This window comes from Carcharodon carcharias, chromosome 3, assembly GCF_017639515.1.
Source record: "Carcharodon carcharias isolate sCarCar2 chromosome 3, sCarCar2.pri, whole genome shotgun sequence".
NCBI classification, from domain to species: domain Eukaryota; kingdom Metazoa; phylum Chordata; class Chondrichthyes; order Lamniformes; family Lamnidae; genus Carcharodon; species Carcharodon carcharias.
Window position 1 is genome coordinate 67,928,640 of NC_054469.1, and position 24,326 is coordinate 67,952,965.

Sequence of the window (24,326 nt, forward strand, 5' to 3'; positions counted from 1 at the left end):
CTGTAAATATTAAATATTTTTTCCACTGGTTTTAATGTGAATCAGTGTGTTAAATCAAACCCTATTCTCACAACATAAACTCTCAGATATTAGGTAAGTATGCAGAGTTGTAACTATAAATGCACATTACATCAGTTCAGCTGTGACCCAATATCAAAACTACTGAAAAAAGCAAATGCGACAGTAAATGAATGAGACAGTAAAGTCACTGCAGATACCAGCAACATAGTACATATGTTAGAAACAGAGTTATTTTAAAAATTGCTTTTGCCTACTCTGCTGTTCATCACCAGGATTTGATCATCAAGTAGACAACAACATTACTCCATCTGAGTTCCACGGATAAGATTATCACACTTCTGCAGAACATCCTTCACTTGGTTCAAGACAGTCCTAAAGGTGTAGCTTCCCCAGAATCACCCACATCCAACCACTCAATAATACCTTAGAACATGAAATGGTTGGCTTTAGTTTTAAAAAAAACACCTGGGTCCTCAATGTGGCTGGACTACTCACACAGCTAGTCGCAGCCTCTGTGTTGTTCTGACCACTGGTTCAAATTTGACCTCCTAACCTGGTGTTTGCTTTTTTTTCCAATCTGCTTCTGTTTCCTTAGCAACCTAAACCAGAGGCTGATTTCTTAGAAGTCTGATGTACAAGCCAGGAAACCCAGTGAACCTCACCAGCCCCCCCACCCCATCCCGCCCCACTTCCTGCTTCCCCTCCCCCAGCCTGGGGAAAGACATATATAAGCTTTGAAACTGTTTCATCATAACAAGGTGAAGGTTGTTAATCCTAACTAATGCATCAAAAGCTTCTGTTGCTCTTATAAAGTATATATTTCAGCTGACATAACTACTATGTTCCAAACTTGAAGTTATTGGACCATTTTAAGTGATTTTGCTGCTAAATTCAGGTGCCTGTCGTATTTAATCTGTATTCACTTCAGTGAGGAATAGCATTTTTAATAATGCTGTTTCTAACATATATACTTTGTTGCTGATATCTGCCATAATTTTACTGTCTCATTCAGTTATGTTTATTTACTTTTTTTAATAGTTTTGATATTGGGGATCACAGCTGAACTGATGAAATGTGTGTTTATAGCTACAACAATTCTGTATACCTACATAGGAATGTTGCATAATAAATGAGAGTTTGTTTTTACAAGTAAATGGGTATGATTTAACTCAGATTCATGTAAAAAACAGTGGAGAAGAAAATATTTAATATTTACAGTATTATAATCAAAACCTTGGAATTGAAAAAGATTTGGAATGGTTCTGAGATACTACTATTAGTTTTGTATAGCATGTAGACTTAATTTGCATAACCTTTCAGTGTTTTCTTGTGTTTTAGTGGGTGCAGTTACTGTCATAAGCCCCTTGGAACTAATCAGAACAAAGAGTCAGTCTCGTAGGCTGACATATAACGAGCTGGGTAGTGTTGTTCGGATTGCAGTAGCGCAAGATGGCTGGCTGTCCCTCTGGAGGGGCTGGGGTCCCACAGTACTCAGAGATGTGCCATTCTCAGGTTAGTCTGGTGAAGGGTGTGTATGTGCGTGCATAACATTTTTTTTAAAAATGTGTTCAGAGCATTACTATTTCAGAGGAAATCTGTAACAAAGTAATTGCCCACTTTAGAGATTTTCTTTCCTCAATAACTTTAGTTAAATCATTAAATTTCATTCCTTATATTGCAGCCATGTTCCTGGTGCTCCTGGCATTGACTCAACAGCCTCCATTGCCTGTTCCAAGTCCTCCAGTGCAGCATCAGAGAACTTTGGTGTCAGCTTGCTTATTCCCTCCTTCAGCCATTTCCTTCCTTGCTGTCTTAGGTAGTGCTCTTGATTCCTCTAACCCGATAGGTACATAATCAATGAATAACATGGGCTCGCTGGCTGCACAGGCAAAATAAGGGTCGTCATTCTATTTTTCTTGCGTTCATTTTCAAGACTGATATGATTTCTAGGCCATACTGAAATTCTGACTTAGTGATTTAAGTTAGCTGTAAAACCATGGAGGAGGTGATACAATGCCTTTTAGCTGAAGAGAAAAAAAGTTATTGAAGACCAGGAAGGGTGTGGGAAGTGGAAGATTTCAGCAACTATAACTTGAGATCTCCCGCAACCTTCATATTGTGTGTACTGCCTATTCCCTCTTAAAATATTTAAAACCAAGACACTGGGCAAAATTTTATGGCAGCGGGATTTTACGTTCCCACCAAAGCCAATGAGGTTTAGAATGTCTCGCCGCATTTTACGGCCCCATCCCCGCTGAAACGGGGCCGCAAAATTCTGCCCACTGCATTTGGAGCTTTAATTCCTGACCGAGACAACAGCTCCAAGCTAGATTCTCCAATAGTAGTAATTACAGAAAAGACCCACAAAGAGAAACTTAAATAAATGATCAGAAAATCTGTTTTGGTAACATTGGTTAAGAAATGGATGTTGACTAGGTCACCAAGAAAACTTGTTTTTTTTGAATGGGGATGGAATGTTTTACATCCAATTGGACCTTGGTTTAATGTCTCCTCCAAATAATCAGATTAAAATTGAACTAAATTATTGTGGTACTTAGGCTATTCTAATGGTAGATTAAAGATTAGAAACATAGATGAGGGCAGCTAGTGCTTATGGAGTTGCTGCCCAACAACAGCCAACTTCAGGAAGAGAGAAAAAAAACTGTCAAAAGGAAAACAAACAAGCCCATAGTCAAATTCCAAATCTGTGGTGACTTGTGATGGCAAATATTTAAATCTTTAGAAGGGTCATACGGACTCAAAATGTCAACTCTGTTTTTCTCACCACAGATGCTGTCAGACCTGCTACATTTTTCCAGCATTTTCTATTTTTCTTTCTGATTTCCAGCATCTGCAATCATTTGCTTTTATTACAGAAGTGCAGAGGGCTGTTGGAAAAGTGTGTAATGCAACAGAAATTGGATGTCTCTTCTGTTTTTGGGCTTTCTTGGACTGAGCATGAACATATGAAAAAAATTATAGGCCATTCCTGTGATCTGACCTCACACAAGCCACAAACCAGTATTTTTATGCACCCAAAATTTATATAAATGTAATAAGGCACAGAGTTTAAACATAACTTTTGTTATTTTGTTCTCAGTTACTTGAAAATATATGCCATTACACAATCCCTTCATCTTCACTAGGCACAAAATGTACATTCCTATCGGGGCACTACTCAATAGACAAGTTTATTTAATATTAAATTAATAATTTAATAATCATCAGTACTTCCAAGTTTAATTACAGTAACTTAAAAACTTTGTTATCCCCATTGTGAAGAACAAAAAACTTTATTTTCTTGCTCTACTTTTTAACCTAAAACTAATCTTTGAGATGTAGTTGCTCACTTATGTGGGAATATGCTACCATTGAAGCCAGGTTTATCTCAAATACTGTGCTAGCTTTAGACTGCCTGATCACTAGTAGAAGTCAGTCATGGATATCCTTTTAAAATATGTTGAAACAAGATAAGCAACAGTATTACATTAGATCGATTACATAGAATGTTTGCCCACACAAATCAAGTAGAAAAACATCTTTCTATTTCTTTTGTACCAAAATTTCAAATCAAGTAAATTGAAAACAATTATATAAAAACAACATGAAGCAGGATTTTCACCCCCATAAAGTATGGAGGCAGGCAGTGCAAAAATTTCTGTTGGCATGCTGGTTTTGACAGCACCATCCTGTCCCAGGACCATTCCACCAAAGGCAGGGAAGAGCTACTCGCTTGCAAGCAGTGGGTAGCCAAATAATGTCAGTAATAGGCCAATTATCAGAGGGCAACTAGAATTTTCCAGTTGGCCTGCAGACCCCCTGCAGCATGGGAAACAGGCTAGCTGCATGGAAGCAGGTTCCTCGCTGCAGACCAGGGAGCCAGCACTCCAGGCAGGCTTTGAAGCCCTTCCTGCTTACCTGGCCATAGACCACACTGTGGAAGCCCAGCTGCTACAACCATTTTTTAATTAAACATTTTAAAAGTACTGAGAGGGTGCCTCAAAATGGAGATGCTCTCTCTCTCTCTCTCTCTCTCTCATGTGATACAGGTGCAGCTTCTTCCTACTGGAGGGCCTCCTATTAGAATGATGCATACTTCTTCTAACCACTATTTGGCCAATTCATGGAAAATCACTGGCAGGTGGCTGTTCCCCACACAGTGCAGGTCAGGGCCCCCAAATGATCCTGACTTAAAAACCAAATCCTGTCCATTGTGTCAGGAAGTGCTTCTCAGGAATCAGGCATTTCAAATGATGCTTTTGTTCCCAGGATACAATTTATATTTCCATAGCATGCAGAAACCAATGTATTCCATGGTGACGAGTTAAATTCTGAAAAATAAATTTAAAAAGGGCAAAAATGTTTCTTTTTTGTTCATATCCACTTCATCCCAATAAACAAAATTTAAAAATGAAATCCCTTTCTATCTGTTAATTCTAAAATAGGCTGTGCATTTTCATTATTAAATGTAGGCCTGTATCTGGAAGTTGTCATACATGGGGAAATGCTCACATTAATCACTTAAAGGAAAACGGGGTATTGTGAATTAACTAATTACATGTTTCACTCACCTTCTAAAAAGATTACTTCTGGGTCAAGAACTTTTTAAAACTTCTGCAGTGAAATTGTTTAAATGAAATCTTAATGGCAACATCCCTTAACCCCTTATTGATGGTTCTCGGTGTGAAAGTGACACTTGTTATTGGGGTCAAAAACAAAAATACCTGGAAAAACTCAGCAGGTCTGACAGCATCTGCGGAGAGGCATACAGTTAACATTTCGAGTCCATATGACTCTTCACCAGAACTAAGGAAAAATACAAAAGAGGTGAAATATAAGCTGGTTTGGCGGGCGGGGGGTGGGGGGGGTGGGTGCGGAACACAGGTAGAGCTGGATAGAGGACCAGTGATGGGAGGAGATTGCCAAAAAAATGTCATAGACAAAAGGACAAAGAGATGTTGACGATGGTGATATTAGCTAAGAAATGTGCTAATGGTGACATTAAGGGTAGAAAGCAGGACGAGCAATTTACAGATAGCCCTAGTGGGGGTGGGCTGGGGGAAAGGGATCGAAATAGGCTAAAAGGTAGAGATAAAACAATGGATGGAAATACATTTAAAAATAATGGAAATAGGTGGGAAAAGAAAAATTTATATAAATTATTGGAAAAGGGGGGATCGGAAAGGGGGTGGGGATGGAGGAGAGAGTTCATGATCTAAAGTTGTTGAACTCAATATTCAGTCTGGAAGGCTGGAAAGTGCCTAGTCGAAAGATGAGCTGCTGTTCCTCCAGTTTGCGTAGAGCTTCACTGGAACATTGCAGCAGGCCAAGGACGGACATGTGGGCATGAGAACAGGGTGGTGTGTTGAAATGGCAAGCTTGTTATTGGGGTGTGGTCAGGACGGTCTAGGCAATAGATTGAATTCAATGGGACAGCAGTCTTTTTGGACATTTCATTTATCGCTTATGATCTGGCACTTGGAAGATACATGGAAAGATGTTTATTTTCTTATTATTTTCCTCTCTGGGCAGAATCTTCTAATTTCTGTTTTGTGTCTTATTTCTCATTGCCCTAACTTTGATTCATCTACAGTATCACTCTAAGTCTCTTAAGTGCTTCTTACAATAAGAAAATTTGACAGTTTGCAGCAGGAGGATGTAGACTTGATTTCTGCTAAGAGAAATGGCAGCATTGGTTGTGTTATCTGAGATGCTTTCTAAGTTATGGCTTGGATTAGACTAGTAATGCAGTGTAAGTAACTAAATGTTAGTCGCTTCTAAAAAATTAAATACACAGGTGTTTTAATTTCCTTTTTGACAATTAAATCATACTGAGCTTTTGCCTGAAAATGAATCAGAAATAATTGATGGATTTGCACGTTATTCTACTTGTACTTTGTTTAGAGGTGTAATTGGTTTATAATGAGAAGGTGTGATGCCAGGAAATGGAGAGTTTTGCAATAGAGTTTTAATTCAACTATGTGTCCCCACAGCAATTTACTGGTTTAATTATGAACTGATGAAGAGGCAGTTATGCAAGAAATACAATGTCAGTGAACCTACACTAACGATCAGTTTTTCCTCAGGAGCATCATCAGGCGCAGTAAGTCTGACTCTAGTTATGTAAACATGCTGATGGGTATAATAGATGATTTTAGGTAGAGCATTGAAATCAATTGTTTTTCTCCATAAATCTGGATTGACAAAAATCTTTAAATTTATCTTTAAAGTGTTGAATAGTGATTTTTTTTTACTGTAAGTGGCTAACCTTAAATATTTGAGCATGAACAAAATTATGTACTTGTCAAAATATTAAATCACAATAAATTATAACTAATTCTTTAAAACATTTTACTTGCCAATTTACATTAGTACTTCATAGCCTTATCAGTTTGTTTTAGTATTGAAATTCTAAGAGTTTATTAACTTTGCGTATTACCATGAATATTGAAAGCCTGGCATGTTCTGAAGAAAAGTTATACAAAATTTCTCTGAACCCTGAAGTTGCTTGGGAGAGTGTCCACAAAATCATTTTTCAGTTATAACTGATAATTTTCCACAGATAAATTTGCTATTGTGCCATCACCATTTTCAACTTGATCTTTTTATCTCTGGTGTAAATGTTTTGGCTTTGTACATCTTCACAACATACTCAAGATCCCAGAAACATCTTTCTTGCTCTTCTATGATTGCCCCCCCCCCACCCCCAATATGAAATTAATGCCCTTCTTAATGATAGGCACCTGGAATTTTTATGAAGATTTGCTTGATTGTGACAGCTGTAACCCCTGGAGAAACGGTGGAAGCGATGTTTTACACTCTTTCTCCAGTGTTTCTGCTGAAGGTGCAGCGGAAAATTGGAAATGCCACACAAGGATATCCAAAATTGCACTCTATTTTACAAATATGGTCTCGCCATCTATAAATATAAAATGTAAAAACATTGGCACAGATTTTTCAGTTGTAGTGATAGCAAAATTCAGTATTTGCCACCATTACAATCATGAAGTTGACATGGAAATCTATCAGTTATTCCATGCTCTCCCACAGGCTGTACTGTTGAAGTAGCCACACATGTGAATCACTTGGATCGACATAGAGCCCTACCTTTTATACTCTTATTTTGCTGCTAAAACCCCCTCAAATGTTGCATCTTGTTGAGTAGGTATAACTGAATTTTTAATGGTGTTCCAAGTTATAATTACTGCTGAATATCCTTTCTGTCCCTTTAAAACTTGATTTTATATTTGTGGAATGCCACATTTCCCCATCATAATGTAATCTTTAAGTTTGTTTATATTTTAACTACCTTAATCCCATGTGTGTGTGCCGATCTTAATTTTACACTGTAAAATTATTTTAAAAATGAAGAATGATCAGTGCATTTTAGTTCCTGGTTTGCTATCTGTAAGAATTCTTCAATGTGATTGGCTGCTTGATGACATCATTTTCTATAGTTAGCGCCCGAATTAAACTTAATATTGGGGCAGATAAAATCCATGCCACTGAGAATTCTGATTGTTCTGGTCAATTTTCTTCAAGGTCAGCTCTGAATGCCACCACTTTACCAATGGCTACAAAATCCAAGCCATTGAGCCTACTTCTAATCAAATACCCTTGAGATGTAAATCTTTTGAAAATCTGTACCAATTGTTGCCACTTAATTAACCCTAAAGAGGCTGGAGTTGATATGCTTTATATTGCATTTTTAATACTTGTACCATTTCCTAGGCACCAATCTGACATCAGAAGGTGCAGTCTGATTTAAAACTGCTGACCAAATTTCACCCTTTAAAAGTCACATTACTGTACACTGAGCAGTAGCTCAAAGTCTGTAGCTTTAGGTATGCGTGCTACGTTTTAACTTATGTATCTTCAGAGCAGTGCTAAGGGGTGGTTAAAAGAGACCTTGATCACGCTTCTGCCAGGGAAAGGTCATCAAGCAATGGCTATAACCAATCAAACCCCATACTATGGGGTACCTAACACCATCCGAGTCATGGTGAAAGGCACTAAGAAGGAGCACCTATGGATCGGGCCTTCTTCACCAAGAGGATCCTGTTGAAGGTGTGTGGTTTTGAAGCTGCGGAGATTTCCTGCCTGCAGGACTTGCCCAGCGCTGGATATTTTGATGTGATGTTCAAGCGAGTGGCAGCCTGCATCAAGCTCCTGAAGGTTTTCGAGAAGAGAGACCTGCCGGAGATGAAGATCCTGACGGTGGAGCCGCTCTTTGCTCTGCCGTTGCAACGGGACTGGGTGGTGACAGTGCATCTTTACAACCCCTTTGTCCCTGTCACTGACGTGCTCACCTTCCTCACCAGGTATTTCAATAAGGTTGGGAGCTACACCGCAGTTAGAGACGATTTGGGGATCTGGACATGCAAACGCCAGGTTAGGGTCACGCTCAAGACCGACAGTAAGGGAGCCATCTTCCACCCTCCTTCCAGATTCGCTATTGGGGGAAGCCGTGGCTACCTTGCCTACACTGGGCAACCCAAACTTTGTCGCTCATGCGGCAAGGCTGGTCATGTGTGGCCAACTGCAGCGCCGTCCTCTGCAAGAACTACAAACAGGAAGGGCACCAGATACAAGACTGCAAACAGGCGAAGTGCTGCAACCTGTGTGGCGAGGCAGGTCACCTCTATAGGACCTGCCCCAAATGCTGCCGTACTTACGCACAGGCAGCCAAAGCCAACAAGGGGGAAGCAGAAGAAATGCTTCGTGTCACTCCAACCACCAAGGCCCCCAGGGAGAACAACGGGACAAAGGAGGACACAGAGAGAGATAAGGTGGAGGAAAAGATTGAGGCAACAGACAGCCAATCAACAGCACTGCCCCCTGAACCTCCCACTCCTCAGGAGAGCGAATCAATGGAGGAGGAGGAGGCAGCAGTGGAAAAGCAGCAGGGGGAGTGGCAGATGGTGAAGAGAGCCAAAAAGAAGAAGGGGCTAAGAAGGAACCAAGCCATTTCCCAGACAAGTGGCAAGAGGCATCTCCCATCCGACACGGATGACAAGGGCAGCAGCTCTTCAGACGAAGGGCCAGGGTGGCACCGACAGAAGAAGCGGCAAAGCTCTGAAGGACAAGACGCCTGAGCTCCAGAACATTGGAGACAATGAGGAGACCAGCACACCCCAACTTTGCCCACAACCCGAAGAGGCCAGCGCACCAGAGCCCCAGGAATCTGGGAGCAGTGAGACGCTCAGCGTACCCCAGCTCCGGGAAGCTGGGAGCACCAAGCCCCAGAAGGGGAGAGGATTGGAGAAGCTTCTCCAACAACGGTCATTTCAAACCCCGCTCTCTGCACGGACCCCCAGATGCCGCCCGAGCAGAACACTGCCAATGGGGAGTTTCAGGGCAGTTTCCTCAGTCCATCCAAAGTGAGGCAATTTGAGCACACTACGGGTATGAAGGAACCGACTAAAGGTCTGGGACTCCCAGAGACAACAGGTTTGGTAAGAGAATAAATGCTTTAAAATGGGTTTAAAGATTGTATCCACAAATGTGCGTAGCATTAAATCTACTACGCGATGTGTTGTGATTATGGACTACCTTGCCAAGGTCAAAGCTGACCTGTTGTTTCTGCAGGAGTGTGCGATACCGCACCTCAGCTCCTACAGGCAATGGTCACGATGGTGGTCCCATGGGCCATCGATCTGGTCGGGAGGAAACAACTCTCATTCCTCCGGCCTGGGTATTCTGCTGCGGGGAGGCAACTTCACCGTCTCCCAGGTTAAGGGGGTGGTGGGCGGGCACCTCCTCATAGCAGACGTAATGTACAAGAATGCTCCACTCCGGTTAATTAACGTGTCCGCCCCGTCACAAGAGGCCGAGCAGCTGGAGGTTTTTCAGCAGCTCCCACTGCTGCTGGCGACCTCCAGGCCGGTCATTCTGGGCGGTGACTTCAACTGCATCATTGATGTGGCTGGACGATCCAGCAGGGCCAACAGCAGATTGGATGCTACGTCCAGATCCCTGATGGAAACAGTTAAGGATGCCAAGCTTCAGCAACCCTGCAGACGGAGCGCAGTGTAGATAGACCTGGCCACGGCCAGACGGGTCCAGCCGTTCCAGGATAGACTTCCTGTTTGTGTCCCGTGCATTTGCAGTCAGATCCACTGACGTCAAGCCGGTGTTTTTTCTCTGACCCCTGCCTCCTACTGGCTGACTGCCACTTAGATAAGGACCAGAGGGTGGGCAGGAGGGCATGGAAGCTAAATGTGCAATTGCTGACCGCAGAAAACATTGAGGAGCTCAAGAGGGATTACAAAGGTTGGAGAACCGTGAAACCCCTCTTTGAGTCGCTGACACACTGGCGGGAAGGGATCAAGGGAAACATCAAGAGGTTTTTCATCCTCAAAGACACCCAGAAAGCTAGAAAGGAACAGAGGGAAATGTCCCAACTCCAGAAAAACATGCAGAATCTGCTTCAGCTGCAGTTGATGGGGGTCGATGTCAAGGAGGAACTCCAAGAGGTGAAGAGCCAGCAAGCCTCGCTCTTTGCCTCGGAGGCCTCCAAGATCATCTTCCGTTCCAGAGTCTGCTCTGTGGAGCAGGATGAGACGTGCTCACGTTTCTTCTTCCAAAAGGTACACAGAGAGAGCTCTGTAATCAACAGCCTGAAGGAAGAAGATGGCTCAGTAAAGTCATCACAGTCCGACATTTTGAGGATCAGCAAATCCTTTTATGCCGGATTGTATGACGCGAAGCCCACAGACAGCACGGCCTCCCAGTCCTTCCTGTCCTCTATCACGGAGGTCTTAGACAACAGTACACGGGAGAGCCTGGACAAACTGCTAACTCCTGACAAACTGACTAAGGCCCTCGAGTCCCTCGAGAAGAGTAAAACTCCCAAAAGCGACGGCTTGCCGACTGAGTTGTATTTGGCTCTGTGGGACTGGATCGGCCCAGACCTGCTAGAAGTGTACGAGAGAATGTCAGAATCCATGAGGAAAGGCATCATCACCCTCATCTACAAGCACAAGGGGGAAAGGGAGGAAATTAGAAATTGGTGACCCATTTCACTGTTGAATGTGGACTATAAGATTCTGTCCAAGGTCATTGCCAATCAGGTCAAATCCGCATTGGAATTGGTGATCCACCCTGACCAGACCTGCACTGTGCCGGGCAGGAAGATCTCGGACAGCCTCGCGCTGCTCAGAGATACGATTGCCTATGTGCAGGACAGGGGTGTGGATACTTGCCTCAGCAGCCTGGATCAGGAGAAGGCCTTTGACAGAATATTACACACCTACATGGTGGATGTGCTCTCCAAAATGGGGTTTGGGGAGGGAATTCGCAATTGGATCCAACTGTTCTACACTAACATCAGTAGCGCAGTCTCAATCAATGGGTGGGAATCAGATAGCTTTCCAATTAAATCTGGAGTGAGTCAGGGCTGTCCTCTCTCGCCTGTTCTTTTTGTGTGTTGCATAGAACCCTTTGCTGAGTCCATCAGGAAGGATCCGGGCATAAGAGGAGTGACTATCCCAGGCAGTGGAGGCACTCAGATCAAAGCCTCCCTGTAGATGGACAATGTCGCCGTCTTCTGCTCGGATCCACTGTCGGTGCACAGACTGATCCATATCTGTGACCAGTTCGAACTGGCCTCGGGAGCCAAGGTAAATCGTGGGAAGAGCGAGGCCATGTTCTTCGGGAACTGGGCTGACCGATCCTTTGTCCCCTTCACTGTCAGGGCTGACGACCTGAAGGTGCTGGGGATATGGTTCGGAGGGACCAGGGCATGCGTTAGAAACTGGAAGGAGCGAGTGTCTATGGTGAAAACGAAACTGGGCATGTGGGAGCGACGCTCCTTCTCCATTGCGGGTAAGAACCTGGTCATCAGGTGTGAGGCACTCTCGCTGTTGCTGTACGTGGCGCAGGTCTGGCCCATTCCACACTCCTGCGTGGTGGCGATCACCCGGGCCATCTTCCACTTTATCTGGAGGTCGAAAATGGATCGTGTCCGCAGGGACGCGATGTACAAGACTAGATAAAGGGGGAGAAAACACGCCCAACATCACCCTCATATTGATGGCCACCTTTGTGTGTGGCTGCATCAAGCGGTGCGTAGACCCTCAGTATGCAAACACCAAGTGTCACTACATGCTGAGGTTCTACCTGTCCCCGGTGTTGCGAAGGATGGGTCTGGCCACGCTGCCACTGAACGCTCCAAGTAGTTGGACCGTGCCATCATACCACCTGTCCCTTGTGGGAAAATTTATGCAGAGAAACACCTTTGACCACAAGTCCATCAGGCAGTGATCGGCACGTAACGTCTTAGAGGCCCTGAGGGAAAAGGAGAGAGTGGATCCGGTGGGATGGTTCCCCGAGCAGTCTGTCAAAGTCATTTGGCAGAATGCTTCATCACCAGAACTTTCCAGCAAGCACCAAGACGTAGCTTGGCTGGTGGTGAGAAAAGCCCTCCCCGTCAGATCCTGCCTACGCACCAGGAGTCTCACCCCCTTGGCACGTTGCCCTTGAGGTGGCTGTGGTGGGGAAGAGACCGTTGTTCACCTCCTTGTAGATTGTGCCTTTGCAAAGAAGGTCTGGAGAGAGATGCAGTGGTTTCTATCGAGGTTCATCCCAAGCAGTTCTGTGACAGAGGACTCTGTGCTCTACGGGCTGTTCCCAGGGACACACACCAAGACAAACATCAACTGCAGCTGGAGGATCATCAACTCGGTGAACGACGCTCTTTGGTCTGCCCGAAACTTGTTGGTCTTCCAGCGCAAAGAGTTGTCCCCGACCGAGTGTTGCAGACTGGCACATTCCAAAGTCCAGGACTACGTGCTGAGGGACGCACTAAAGCTTGGGGCAGCTGTCGCAAAGGTGCAATGAGGAAGGGTCACTGCCTAAGACCTTTCTGTCACAGTGCACCGAGGGGCTGGGAACTGTGTAGAGCTCCTCGGGCTGTACAGCTCAAAATGAATGTCTGAAAATGATTGTAATATTCACTGTTTGTAATATTCACCTTGTGATACATGTTGTAAAAGTTGAACGTGATTGTATTTTAGCAATGGTGATTTTGAAATGGTTTGAAATGTTGTTGAAGATTTTTTATGAATAAAGTATATTTTTGCAAAAAAAAATTGGCTCTTTGCTTATATCATTATAAAACAGATAAAACCATTCTGATATTGCATTTCTTGGTGCATTACAAAGATGATACAAATCCAAGCCTGATAACATTTTCACAATAAAGCGGAAAGAAATGGACTATTCATAAATGGGAAGGAGGAAGTGAGACCATTAGAGATTGCCATTAGTTTTCTAAAATTGCCAGATAGTTTCGTGTACAGCCTATGCTGCATGGTATTTACAGCGCTAAAGACCATGTGGTAAAGTTTCCTTGGTGTAAGTCTTAAGTATAGCATGCCTCAAATAGGATACACATGTGAGAAAAGATGCCTTTTTAATTTTCTGGCATGGACCATTTTGCAAAGCCCAAAACCTACTCTGACCTGCCGCTTGACAGATTGCAGCTGCCATCTAATTCACCAGCTTCATGACCTTCTAGTGCTCATTTCTATTTTTCGTAAATATGCTGGGATTGACATCTACTACATCTGCCAATGCTAAGGAAATCCTGTTCTCGGTTAGTGCGGATGAACATTTGATGCAGCAATGGCGCTGGAACTGAGTATTTTCCAGCACAGGTGGCCAATCAAGCTTTTACATTTGTGCCACCATTTTCTAACAACGTGGCAGAACCACAGTAATGCTCCACAATGGTGATGGGATATAAATTGGACACCCATGCCTCTTAGTTTGGTGCACAAAACCTTTCTCATGAAGGCCATAGGAAAGCCATTACTGTGCCTATTAGTGCATCTTATAGCGGCGAGCTATAGAGTGGTGTATGTAGAGGGATGGGAATAGGCACCTTGCAGCAAATTATGTATTTCCAGCACATTTTCTTTTATCATTTATGAGTAATGAGAAACAATCAATTACAACCTGATGTCTTTTTCTCATTAAACTAATTTAAATATTGCTTGCTGAACTGTATGAAAATAGAGATGTATGTTGCCATTACTTGATCATTTCTTTCAGATTGCAGCTGTATTGACTTTACCATTTGATGTGGTGAAAACTCGCAGACAGATTGAACTTGGAGAGCTGAGCATGTTGAGTATGTAATTTTTAGAGTTTTGTTTCAAACTATACAGTGACCCTGATTTGTGAATGTATATGCTAAGCACTCACCGACATTTCACATCTAAGGTTAGACTTCATGACAGCCTTCACCAGTTTAGTAATCATGGTGCAGAATTTTTAGTTTGGTAGGCAGGCACACATCCGACCCACTGGAGCGTTAAATAAAGCCGTTGACATCGCCCGAGAGTGCCGACATCAACGCGCAGTCTCATTATATTTCACTAGGCGGGTGCGCGATGGGGACGGAGGCACGCCTGCCATTAATTAAATGGCCAGTTAAGGCCCTTGAGACACCAATTGTACGTAGCTCATGTGATTTTTAGGCCGTCGCATGGACAGGCAGGCAGGCCACAATTAGCAAAACCTCATCCACAGGCGGTATAAGAGGGGTCAGTGGCCTTATCAATGCGATTAGTAAAGAGTTTAGGATATCACTTACTGCTGGTTGCTTATGTGAACAGAACAGCTTCATTTCACTTCAGAGCTGCGTTCAGAGAATCTTGAGGCTCAGTTCAGGACTCAGCATTGTTTTCCAGGCCCCCGGAGGATTCATACTGCCTGGGCCCTTCCAGGTATCAGAGTGCCTTCCCTTACCCTGGTAATGGGAATTGTGGTCTCTGCTGGAGGCACCTCCTCTGAGGAGGAAGAGAGGACCAGAAGGGGGAGGAGGCCAGGTGTCCCAAAGTAGCTTCCAAGGGAACGACCTGTGGGAGGAGACGTGCAGGCAAAAGGGAGTCAGGGCCAACAGGAAGTCCAAGGCGGAAGGGTCCGCAGAAGATGCTACTATCCTGCTGCCAGTGTTTACAGGCAATAATGCAGCTACCTCAATATATCCGAGGTGCAATGCCGAAGTAGACTTTGTCTCTCAAGTGACACAGTGACCTCCATCTCTCAGAGGATTGGCCCTGAGATCAGCTCCGACTGTATAGGTGGACATCCCATGCCAGTGGCACTGTAGGCCACAGTGGCCCTCAACTTCTATGCCACCGGCTCTTTCCAGGGGTCAGTGGGGGATCTGTGTGGAGTCTCTCAATCAGCTGTCCACAGTTGCGTCAAGCTGGTGACAGAAGCTCTGTTCTGGTGTGCATTGACTTTCATTCATTACCATACAGACAAGGCCAGTCAGGCAGAGTGAGCCAGAAGGTTCCCCCGCATCCAGGGTGTAATCAACTGCACACGTGGCGTCATCAAGGTGCCAGCGGGTGAGCAAGGTGCCTTCGTCAACAGGAAGGGATTCCACTCCATGAACGTGCAGATAGTGTATGATCACAAAATGCAGATTCTGCAAGTGTGTACAAGCACCCTGGCAGCTCCCATGACATTTACATCCTGAGGCACTCCCAGGTGCCAAGGCTCTTCACTGCCCCAGCCTGACTGAATGGATGGCTGTTGGGTGACCAGGGCTACCCCGTCAAACGGTGGCTCATGGCGTCTCTCTGCCACCCAAGAGCAGATGCCAAGCAGTGGTACAATAGGAGCCATGCCTCCACAGGGTGGTGGCAGAGGGAACCATAGGTCTTCTCAAGATGTGCTTCCAATGCCTGGACCGTTCAGGGGGCGCACTCCCAATACCCTCCACAGCGTGTGTCACTGATAGTGGTTGCATGTTGCACTCCACAATCTGGCACTGGCAAGGGGGGGGACGCAGTGGAGGAAGACACAGCTGCACAGGCAACAGATGATGAGTCCAGTAGTGAGTCCAAGGGTGAGCACGGTGAGGAGAACGCATAGATCCTGACTTGGGTAACCTCCACGGTGGCAGAGACACCCGGGATGCTTTGATCCAACGCTCCTTCAGCCACCTACCAAGTAAGAACCACCACCACATGCCAGGGCTGCAAGCTCCATACTCGATCCCTGACAGGACCATTTCTTTGGTCAACAATATAAACTGTGTGCCTTTGCAACAAAGTTTCAAGAGGCACACGTCCATCATAACATCATGGCCTACCCTGCACCTACAGAGCAAATGAAGCATACAGAAGCCAGTTTCACAAAATGACATCTCATTTACCTGTGAATGTGAAACATTGTTGAAATTAACATTAACTGGTGTTTTCAATCACACCATGAAAAAATGTAAAGAGAAATGGGGGAACAAAATATTGCCCGTGATAAGCCCGTGTTATGCTTAAGGTGCTTTAAGTTTTCATTTGCAGGCGCTACGTCTAGGTGTTCCCCACCTGCTGACACCAGCATTGGAGACAGCCTGCACACTCTGCTGTCTTGTTGGCCTTGATGACCTCAGTGGGCGTCCTCTGGCCTGTGGAGCTTGTGCTAGCCCTGCCTGGAAGGGAGCAGCCAGAGCCACGGCTGGCATCTTACCAGTTGCAGCAGCCTCATCAGATACCACACACAGTGGCAGAGGGGCGGAGAAGCTGCTGCTGTCATCCGGACCACCCTGAGAGGAACTCAGAGATGACAGGCAGCTCGTGCGCCAATGTGAGGTCACATTGGACCTCCCTGCTCACAATTGATGGACAGGCACCTAGCTGAGATACTGGGTGCCCAATCCATCTCCCATACTGACACTGACCAGCTGAAGTAATTGCCGGTGTGAGGGCTTGCAGGTCCGAGTGCATCCCCAGGAACTCCTGGTTGAGTCCCTGGAGCTGCCTCTCCACTAGAGTCGCCACCCTCCCCATGGAGGAGGCATTGCGCTCGGCCATGAGGGTCATCGCTGTGCTCATGCTCTGCAGGGACTCCTCCACAATGGACACCATGGCATGCATTCCCTCATGTATCTCCACCAGATCCTCCCACACACCCTGCTGGACATCCAACATCTGCTGCCTCATGGACAACTCCAAAGGCCCATCATCAGCCATCGACTGACCATTACCGTGATCCCCAGCAGTCCTCCAACTGCCGGCGCCCTGGGCACTCTCTGCCTCCGCTTGCACCTCAAATGAGTGTGAAGTGCCCTCATCAATGTGCATGATAGACTACACAGTGATCTAATGCCCATCGAGGTGCTGATCTGCACTGGTGCCTGCCTGGCTGAGAGGGTGTGACATTGGTGCGCAGTGAGCATGGTGGTCCTCGGGTCAGGGGTGGGCCTTCAGGCTCCTCATGACAACGCCCTGCTGGTGACCCTAAAACGCAGAAGGAGGACATGTGATTAGTTTAAGTCATGACACTGTCACTGTGCTTGCCTGGCACCCTGATGGGACAGAGATATGCATCATGGTGCCCTTATCTTTCGATTATCAATGAGGATTTCAGGTTCGAGACTCACATCAATATAGAGACTACACTGGAATGGTTGCAAAACCGACATTGTCACCTCAGTATACTGCACTCTTACCTTCCTCTGGCACCCCAACCTCACCGCAGCTGCTTGACCAAGGTACATGGCACCTCACCAGCTCCAGGGCCTCCTGTTCGTACCACGAGGAGGTGTCGGGGTCCCACACCAGTCTGCAATCTTTCAGTATTGTTATGAGATGTTATCTCCTGAAAGGATGGAGAAGCATTGATTAGTCCACTCTCTACCTGCAGCGCCAGTGCAGCCTGGCCAGCATCACCTGAGGAACACCTCGCAGGGCTTAGCCGATTCATGACCCTGGAGCCACAAGGCACTCAATCCAAGCAGCCCGGGCTCACCGTCTTGGCCAGATGATGCCTCATTAACATGTTACTCATGCTCTTCACACCTCTGAGGTCCACGGTGGGATGGGCAGCTCTTAACTGTTCTGCAACGTGACCCACGCCACCACTGTACTGACCCTTATCGATTGCAGGCAATTGTTGAAATGCTTCCGGCACGGCACCCTTGTGCGCCTCACTGCGTTGTGGCTCTGACCCCGGATGCACTTCCTCTCAGGACTTTTTGATGAGGTAGAGGGGCCTCCACCTCCCGTCTCTGGGGACAAGGGTTTCTCTCCTGGCTACCACCTCCTCCAGGAGGACTGAGAGGCACTCACCCGAGAAATGTGGGGCCAACTGCCCTGCTGAACTGACCTCCCGCCTGCCATGTCCAGCCGCAACGGATTCCATTATGCAGAATTCAGCGTCCTTCCATGGCACTGTTCCAGGGGCTGCCGAAGCCACTTTTGAATCGGCCGCCAAGCGACTTTCTTTGGGGTCAGAAAGGAATGTTGGTTAGGACATAAGTGGAAACTCCAGTTATTTTTCAAAATAGCCCCAATCAACCTGAATCACAAGAACAGGTAGTTAGAATTTTAGTTCAATATTTCATCAAAGGACAACACTTCTTACCATAACGTTCTCTTTCAGTACTGCATTTTGTCATTCTAAATAATAAAATCAAGCTGTAGAGTGAGGTTTGAAATCCATCATCTAACCTATTGGTGTGCTATGAACTGAATCAAGGTGATGTGCTTATTGGCTAAATCCTTCAACCTCGTAGATGGAGACTCCATTAGCAGATCGCTTTCAAAAAATCCAATAATGTTAGGTTTCTGTTGTCTTCTAAAATGGACATCATAATTTTCCTAACTATAAAATATCAAATTTGTATCCTGTAGCAGGGAGAAATAACTCTCAAATTGATGCAGCTGAATCAAGAGTTTCTGTGATTATAAATTTTCTTTTCCAGAGCCTCGAAAAGCCTTAACCTCCACCTGGAAAATAATGGAAGGCATTGTTCGTGAGTCAGGTTTTGGAGGTTTATTTGTTGGTAAGTATCTACAGATTTAGCACAGAACAAACTAGAATTTTGTATTGATGAATTATCAGCTTGCACTGTGACTTTGTGGTACATTTCAGCATTGGAAGATAACTTCCTGTCGTGTATTTTGTTTTTGGTAGGAAAGTGACTTCTAATTTTCTGTATTGTTTTCATGAGCTGTTTTTTAATTTTTTGTTGTCTGTCAATTTTGTGCAATAACTTGAACCAGTCTCATTTAATGACATTATGCATTTTCTATGCTGTCCAGCAGCAAATGCTTGCCTCTCTGAAACCCAATCAAAATGGGCACAAAATTCAATATTCATGTTTGGTTATCCATCTTCTCTATATCATTTCTCAGCACTAATTTCCTTCAGTCTTATCTTCCTCCAGCAGAGTGGAAAAGACTAGGCAGTTTTGCATGTCGGCTGCCTTGATGTTCTAAGCGTTCATTCCCAATTGCCACAGACCAGGCTTACTCATCACTAACTGAGACAAACCTACTTTGAAGCCAGCAGCTTCTTCAGGATGCTAAATTAACATATCGGTCTAGGCTAGAACCTGTATTCCTTGCAACAATTTCCCCTTTGTTTCCCCAGTTTACCCCTCCAAAATACTCCTGCATTTTATACATGTGAAGGAAGCCCTTATTACCAGTTCCAAACCAAAGTCGTCTTTGTCCATTCTCACCACATTCCCATAAGTCCATAAGACGTAGGAGCAGAAATCAGGCCATTCGGCCCATCAAGTCTGCTGTGCCATTCAATCATGGCTGATAAGTTTCTCAACCCCATTCTCTCACCTTCTCCCTGTAACCTTTGATCCCCTTACCAATCAAGAACTTATCTATCTCAGTCTTAAATACATTCAATGACCTGGCCTCCACGACTTTCTGTGACAATGAATTCCATAGATTCACCACTCCTCATCTCAGTTCTAAAAGGTTTTCCCTTTACTCTGAGGCTGTGCCCTCAGGTCCTAGTCTCTCCTATTAATGGAAACATCTTCCCCACGTCCACTCTATCCAGGCCTTTCAATATTCTGTAAGTTTCAATCAGATCCCCCCTCATCCTTCTAAACTCCATCGAGTATAGACCCAGTGTCCTCAAACGTTCCTCATATGTTAAGCCTTTCATTCCTGGGATCATTCTCGTGAACCTCCTCTGGACCCTCTCCAGGGCCAGCACATCCTTCCTGAGATATGGGGTCCAAAATTGCTCACAATATTCTAAATGTGGTCTGACCAGAGCCTTATAAAGCCTCAGCAGCACATCCCTGCTTTTCTAAAACAGCAATTCCCAAAAAATTGATCCAGTTAAAAATGGCATCTGCTCAAACCCACATGTACTAGTAAGAAGAATCAACTGAATACAAGCTGACACTTGTATATGCTAATCACCAATGCCTTTAAAATTCTCTTGTCATGTAGAGTTGTAAATTTGAAAATTTAGTTTTAGGATTATTATTAGCCTGATTAAATAGTACATTTATTTGCTGCTACAACTTCAAACTAAATTAGCGAAGATTTATTTCTTGAGAATGTGCATAGAATAGTAGATAATTATCTGTCTTCCTCTAGGTTTGTTGCCTCGATTAATGAAGGTAGCACCAGCTTGTGCTATTATGATCAGTTCCTATGAATATGGCAAATCCTTTTTTCGTAAATTAAACAGAGAACGGGAGCTAAAAACAGGCTGAAAGTCGGACATCAGCTGAGAAAATCCACACAGTCGAGTTTGAAGAAGAAATCAAACGTGGAGACTCATTTCTGGCCAAATTTTGTACCTAAGTTATAGACAAAATTTTCAAACGTAGCCTACTCATTATTATAGACAGGGAGACCTTGGAACATCAAACATTTCATGAATGGACAGGAATTACTTGTAGAACACTTTTTCTGACTCTGTTTCCAGTGTCTAAAGTCACTGTAAAATGTGTTTGCCATTGTGGCTCAAATTCCAAAGGTATAGAAATAATGAGATTTACGTGAAGGAAAAACAATGGGAACAGTTTACCTGTTTAGTATTGTAAAATTAATAGCTCTATGTCAGTGAAGATTCACAACCTCGGGAGGTAAGAAATGGATATTAAAGTTGTATCTTGTCATAATCAGATGTTTAAAATACCATTGTAGAAATTTGAAGTGCAATACTAACATAGAAAATAACCTATCCTACTACTAGATATATGTAAACAATGAAATCCACTGCCAGAGCAAACGATGATGAAAAATGGGCTGGTGAGATTGTTGTGATTATTTCATTTGAACAGTCAGTTTATTGCAATGAAGATTATTTTCTGAAAACAGAGTCCAGTAAATATTAATTTGTGAAATTTTGTTTATGTTGAGAAATGTGATTTGTTGGTGTCTGATATATGTCTGCTTTTTTTTTAAATAAACAAACACTGCACATCTTATTAACAGATTTTTTGGGTTTAGTGATGTTCTGTGGAGTACTGAGTTCAAGTATTTGTTTCAGGGTATTTGTTACTTTTATCTGTTCATTTCTACTCTAGTGATTTATCTTTTCTCCTCTTCCTAAAAGCAGTTCATTCTAGCTAAAAGAACAATTATTAGCATGTAAAATTTATTCTTTTTCCAGAAGAAAGACCGATAAGAGTAGTGAACAGCTGTGTGTGTGATGTTCTTTTAATTGAGTTGTCAGTGAGGGGATGGGAAAAGAGTAACTGTGTTCTTATAGCTGGGGTTAACCTGAAGTGATAATCCTAATAACTATTGCAAGATTTATTCTGTGGTTTTAAAGCGCAGAGGTTTGAATGCCTGCAGCAACGCCTTGGAAGGTAGATTTCCTAGTCTTAATGGAGGCTGGTATCCTGCTGCAAACTAGAATATTAAAAGGAAAAATTTACTATTGAAATTTGTGATGGAAGATTTAGTTGACAGTGCTGCCAAGCAGTACCTACTCAGCAATAAGCTGTTTACTGAAGCTCAGTTTGGGCTCTGCCAGGGCCACTCTGCTTCAGACCTCATTACAGCCTTGGTCTGAACATGCACAAAAGAGTTGAATTCCAGAGATGAGTTGAGAGTCACTGCTTTTGACATAAGGGCAGCATTTGACCAAGTGTGGCATCAAGGAGCTCTTGCAAAAATGAAGTCATTGGGAATCCGGGGGAAGAATTCTCCATTGGTTAGAGTCATCTAGCACAAAAGGAAGATGATTCTGGTTGTTGGACAATAATCATCTTAATCCCAGGACATCACTGTGTAAGATATTACAAGGGTTTTATACCTCGAAATCCTAATTAAAGTCTCTAAGTTCTGAATTCTTAATTTATAACATTGCGGTCCACAGTTGTGCCTGACCTAACAAGATACAAATAACTGGTATTTATGAATCAAGTAGAATTTATTAAGCAAGATTATACATTTACTTAACAAAAAACAGCAAAGACAACATTAAAGATTCTCATCCCTCATTGTCAGCACAGGTGATGTCCTTCCCTTCTGTCTCTGAAGTAATATTGAACAGTATCCAGAAGAGTTATACCACAAAAACCACGGTAACACGGTGCCATTAAAGAATCCGATTTTTCAACTTTTACCCCCACTTATTATTCCTGAATCCTGTTTTTGGAAGCAGTCCAAATTCACCTCTTCCATTGGCTTAGGGTGCAAGTCATAAGAGTGTAAGAAATAGGAACAGGAGTAAACCATTCAGCCCCTCAAGCCTGCTCTGCCATTTAATATGATCATGGCTGATGATCTTGTGTTTTGATTTCCACAATGCCATCTAACCCCGATAACCTATGATTTTCTTGCATGACAAGAATCTATCTACCTCTGCCTTAAAAATATTCAATGACATCTCCACCACCTGCTGAGGCAGAGTTTCAAAGTCACACAACCCTCTGAGAAAAAATTTCTCCACATCTCCATCCTTAAAGGGCAACTCTGAATTTTAAAACAGTGCCCCCTAGTTCTGGACTCAACCACAAGAGGAAATTTCCTTTCAACGTGCACCTTGTCAAGGCCGTTCAGGATCTTGTATACTTCAATCAAATCACCCCTTACTCTTCTAAACTCCAGTGGAAACAAGCCCAGTCTGCCCAACCTTTCTTCATAAGTCAGCCCACTCATTCCAGGTATCAATCTAGTAAACCCCCTTTGAACCCCCTCCAGTGCATTTACATCCCTCCTTAAATAAGGAGCCCAAAACTACGCACAGTATTCAATGTGCGGTCTCACCAATGCATAAGTATAACTGAAGCATAACATCCTTAATTTTATGTTCAATCCTTCTTGTAATAAAGGATAGCATTCTATTAGCCTTCTTAATTACATGCTGTATCTGCATATTAACTTTTTGTAACTCATGTACTAGAACACCTAGATCCCTCTGCACCTCAGAATTTTGCAGCCATTCTCTTTTTTGTATTTCCTGCCAAAGTGATCAACTTCACATTTTCCCCACATTAAACTCCATTTGCCAGACCTTTGTCCACTCACTCAACCCATCTATATCGATCGGCAACCTCTTCATGTCCTCTTTACAACATATTTTCTTACCTATCATTGTCATCTGCAAATTTAGCTACCGTGTCTTCACTCCATCTAAATCACTGATGTAAATCGTAAAAAGTTGAGGCCCCAGAACAGACCCCTCTGGGACTCTATTCATCACATCCTGCCATTCCAATAAAGACCCATTTATGCATATTCCCTGCTTTCTGCAAGCAGTTAATCTTCTATGCATGCTAATATGTTACCCCCTACACCATGCTGTTTTATTTTCTGTAATAACCTTTGATGGGGCACCTTACCAAATGCCTTCTGGAAATCCAAGTACAATACATCTACAGGCTCCTCTTTATCCACTATTCATATTATTCCTTCGAAAAACCCCAATAAATTGGTTAAATATCATTTTCCTTTCATTAAGCCATGCTGACTTTTTCCGGTTGCCTTGAGCTCTTCTAAGTGCCCAGTTATAACCTCCTTAATGATCAATTCTAACAACTTCCCCATGACAGATGTCTAGCTAACTAGTCTATAGTTTCCTGTTTTCTGCCTGTCTCCCTTCTTGAATAGAGGGGTTATATTTGCTACTTTCCAGAATCTAGTGAATTTTGGAAAATTAGCACTAGTGCATCACTACCTCATTAGCCACCTCTTTTAAGACCCTAGGGTGTAGTCCATCGGGACCTGGAAACTTGCCAGCCTGCAGCTTCATCAATTTGCTCAATACCGTTTCCCCAGTGATTTCAATTTCACCAAGTTCCTCTCTCCCTTTCATCTCCAATTTACAGCTATTACTGGAATGTTTTTGTATCCTCTATAGTGAACGCAGAAGCAAAATATCTCTGACTTTCCCTCCAGCAGCACCAACTCACCCGATCTCAAAGCTATCCTTGCCCCCAGTTTCATTTTATTCTTAATCTCATCCAATGCCTTAACATGAAAACTCATGCCCACATGTCCATCCTTGGCCTGCTGCAACATTCCAGTGAAGTTCAACACAAACTGGAGGAACAGCACTTCATCTTCCAATTA

General features: G+C 43.8%; 1 protein-coding gene across 2 annotated transcripts in view; it reads left to right on the forward strand.

Moving 5' to 3' along the window:
- The window catches only part of slc25a40 (solute carrier family 25 member 40), a 69,091-nt gene extending 47,859 nt beyond the window's left edge, over positions 1 to 21,232 (forward strand). For both annotated transcript variants that reach the window (XM_041183847.1, XM_041183846.1), the window contains 5 exons: positions 1,360 to 1,533; positions 6,015 to 6,124; positions 14,077 to 14,155; positions 18,743 to 18,823; positions 20,394 to 21,232. In XM_041183847.1, the coding sequence (XP_041039781.1) occupies positions 1,360 to 1,533; positions 6,015 to 6,124; positions 14,077 to 14,155; positions 18,743 to 18,823; positions 20,394 to 20,512 (563 nt within the window). In that variant the 3' untranslated portion in view covers positions 20,513 to 21,232. The remainder of the gene's footprint in view (positions 1 to 1,359; positions 1,534 to 6,014; positions 6,125 to 14,076; positions 14,156 to 18,742; positions 18,824 to 20,393) is intronic.
- The last annotated feature ends 3,094 nt before the right edge of the window (positions 21,233 to 24,326 follow it).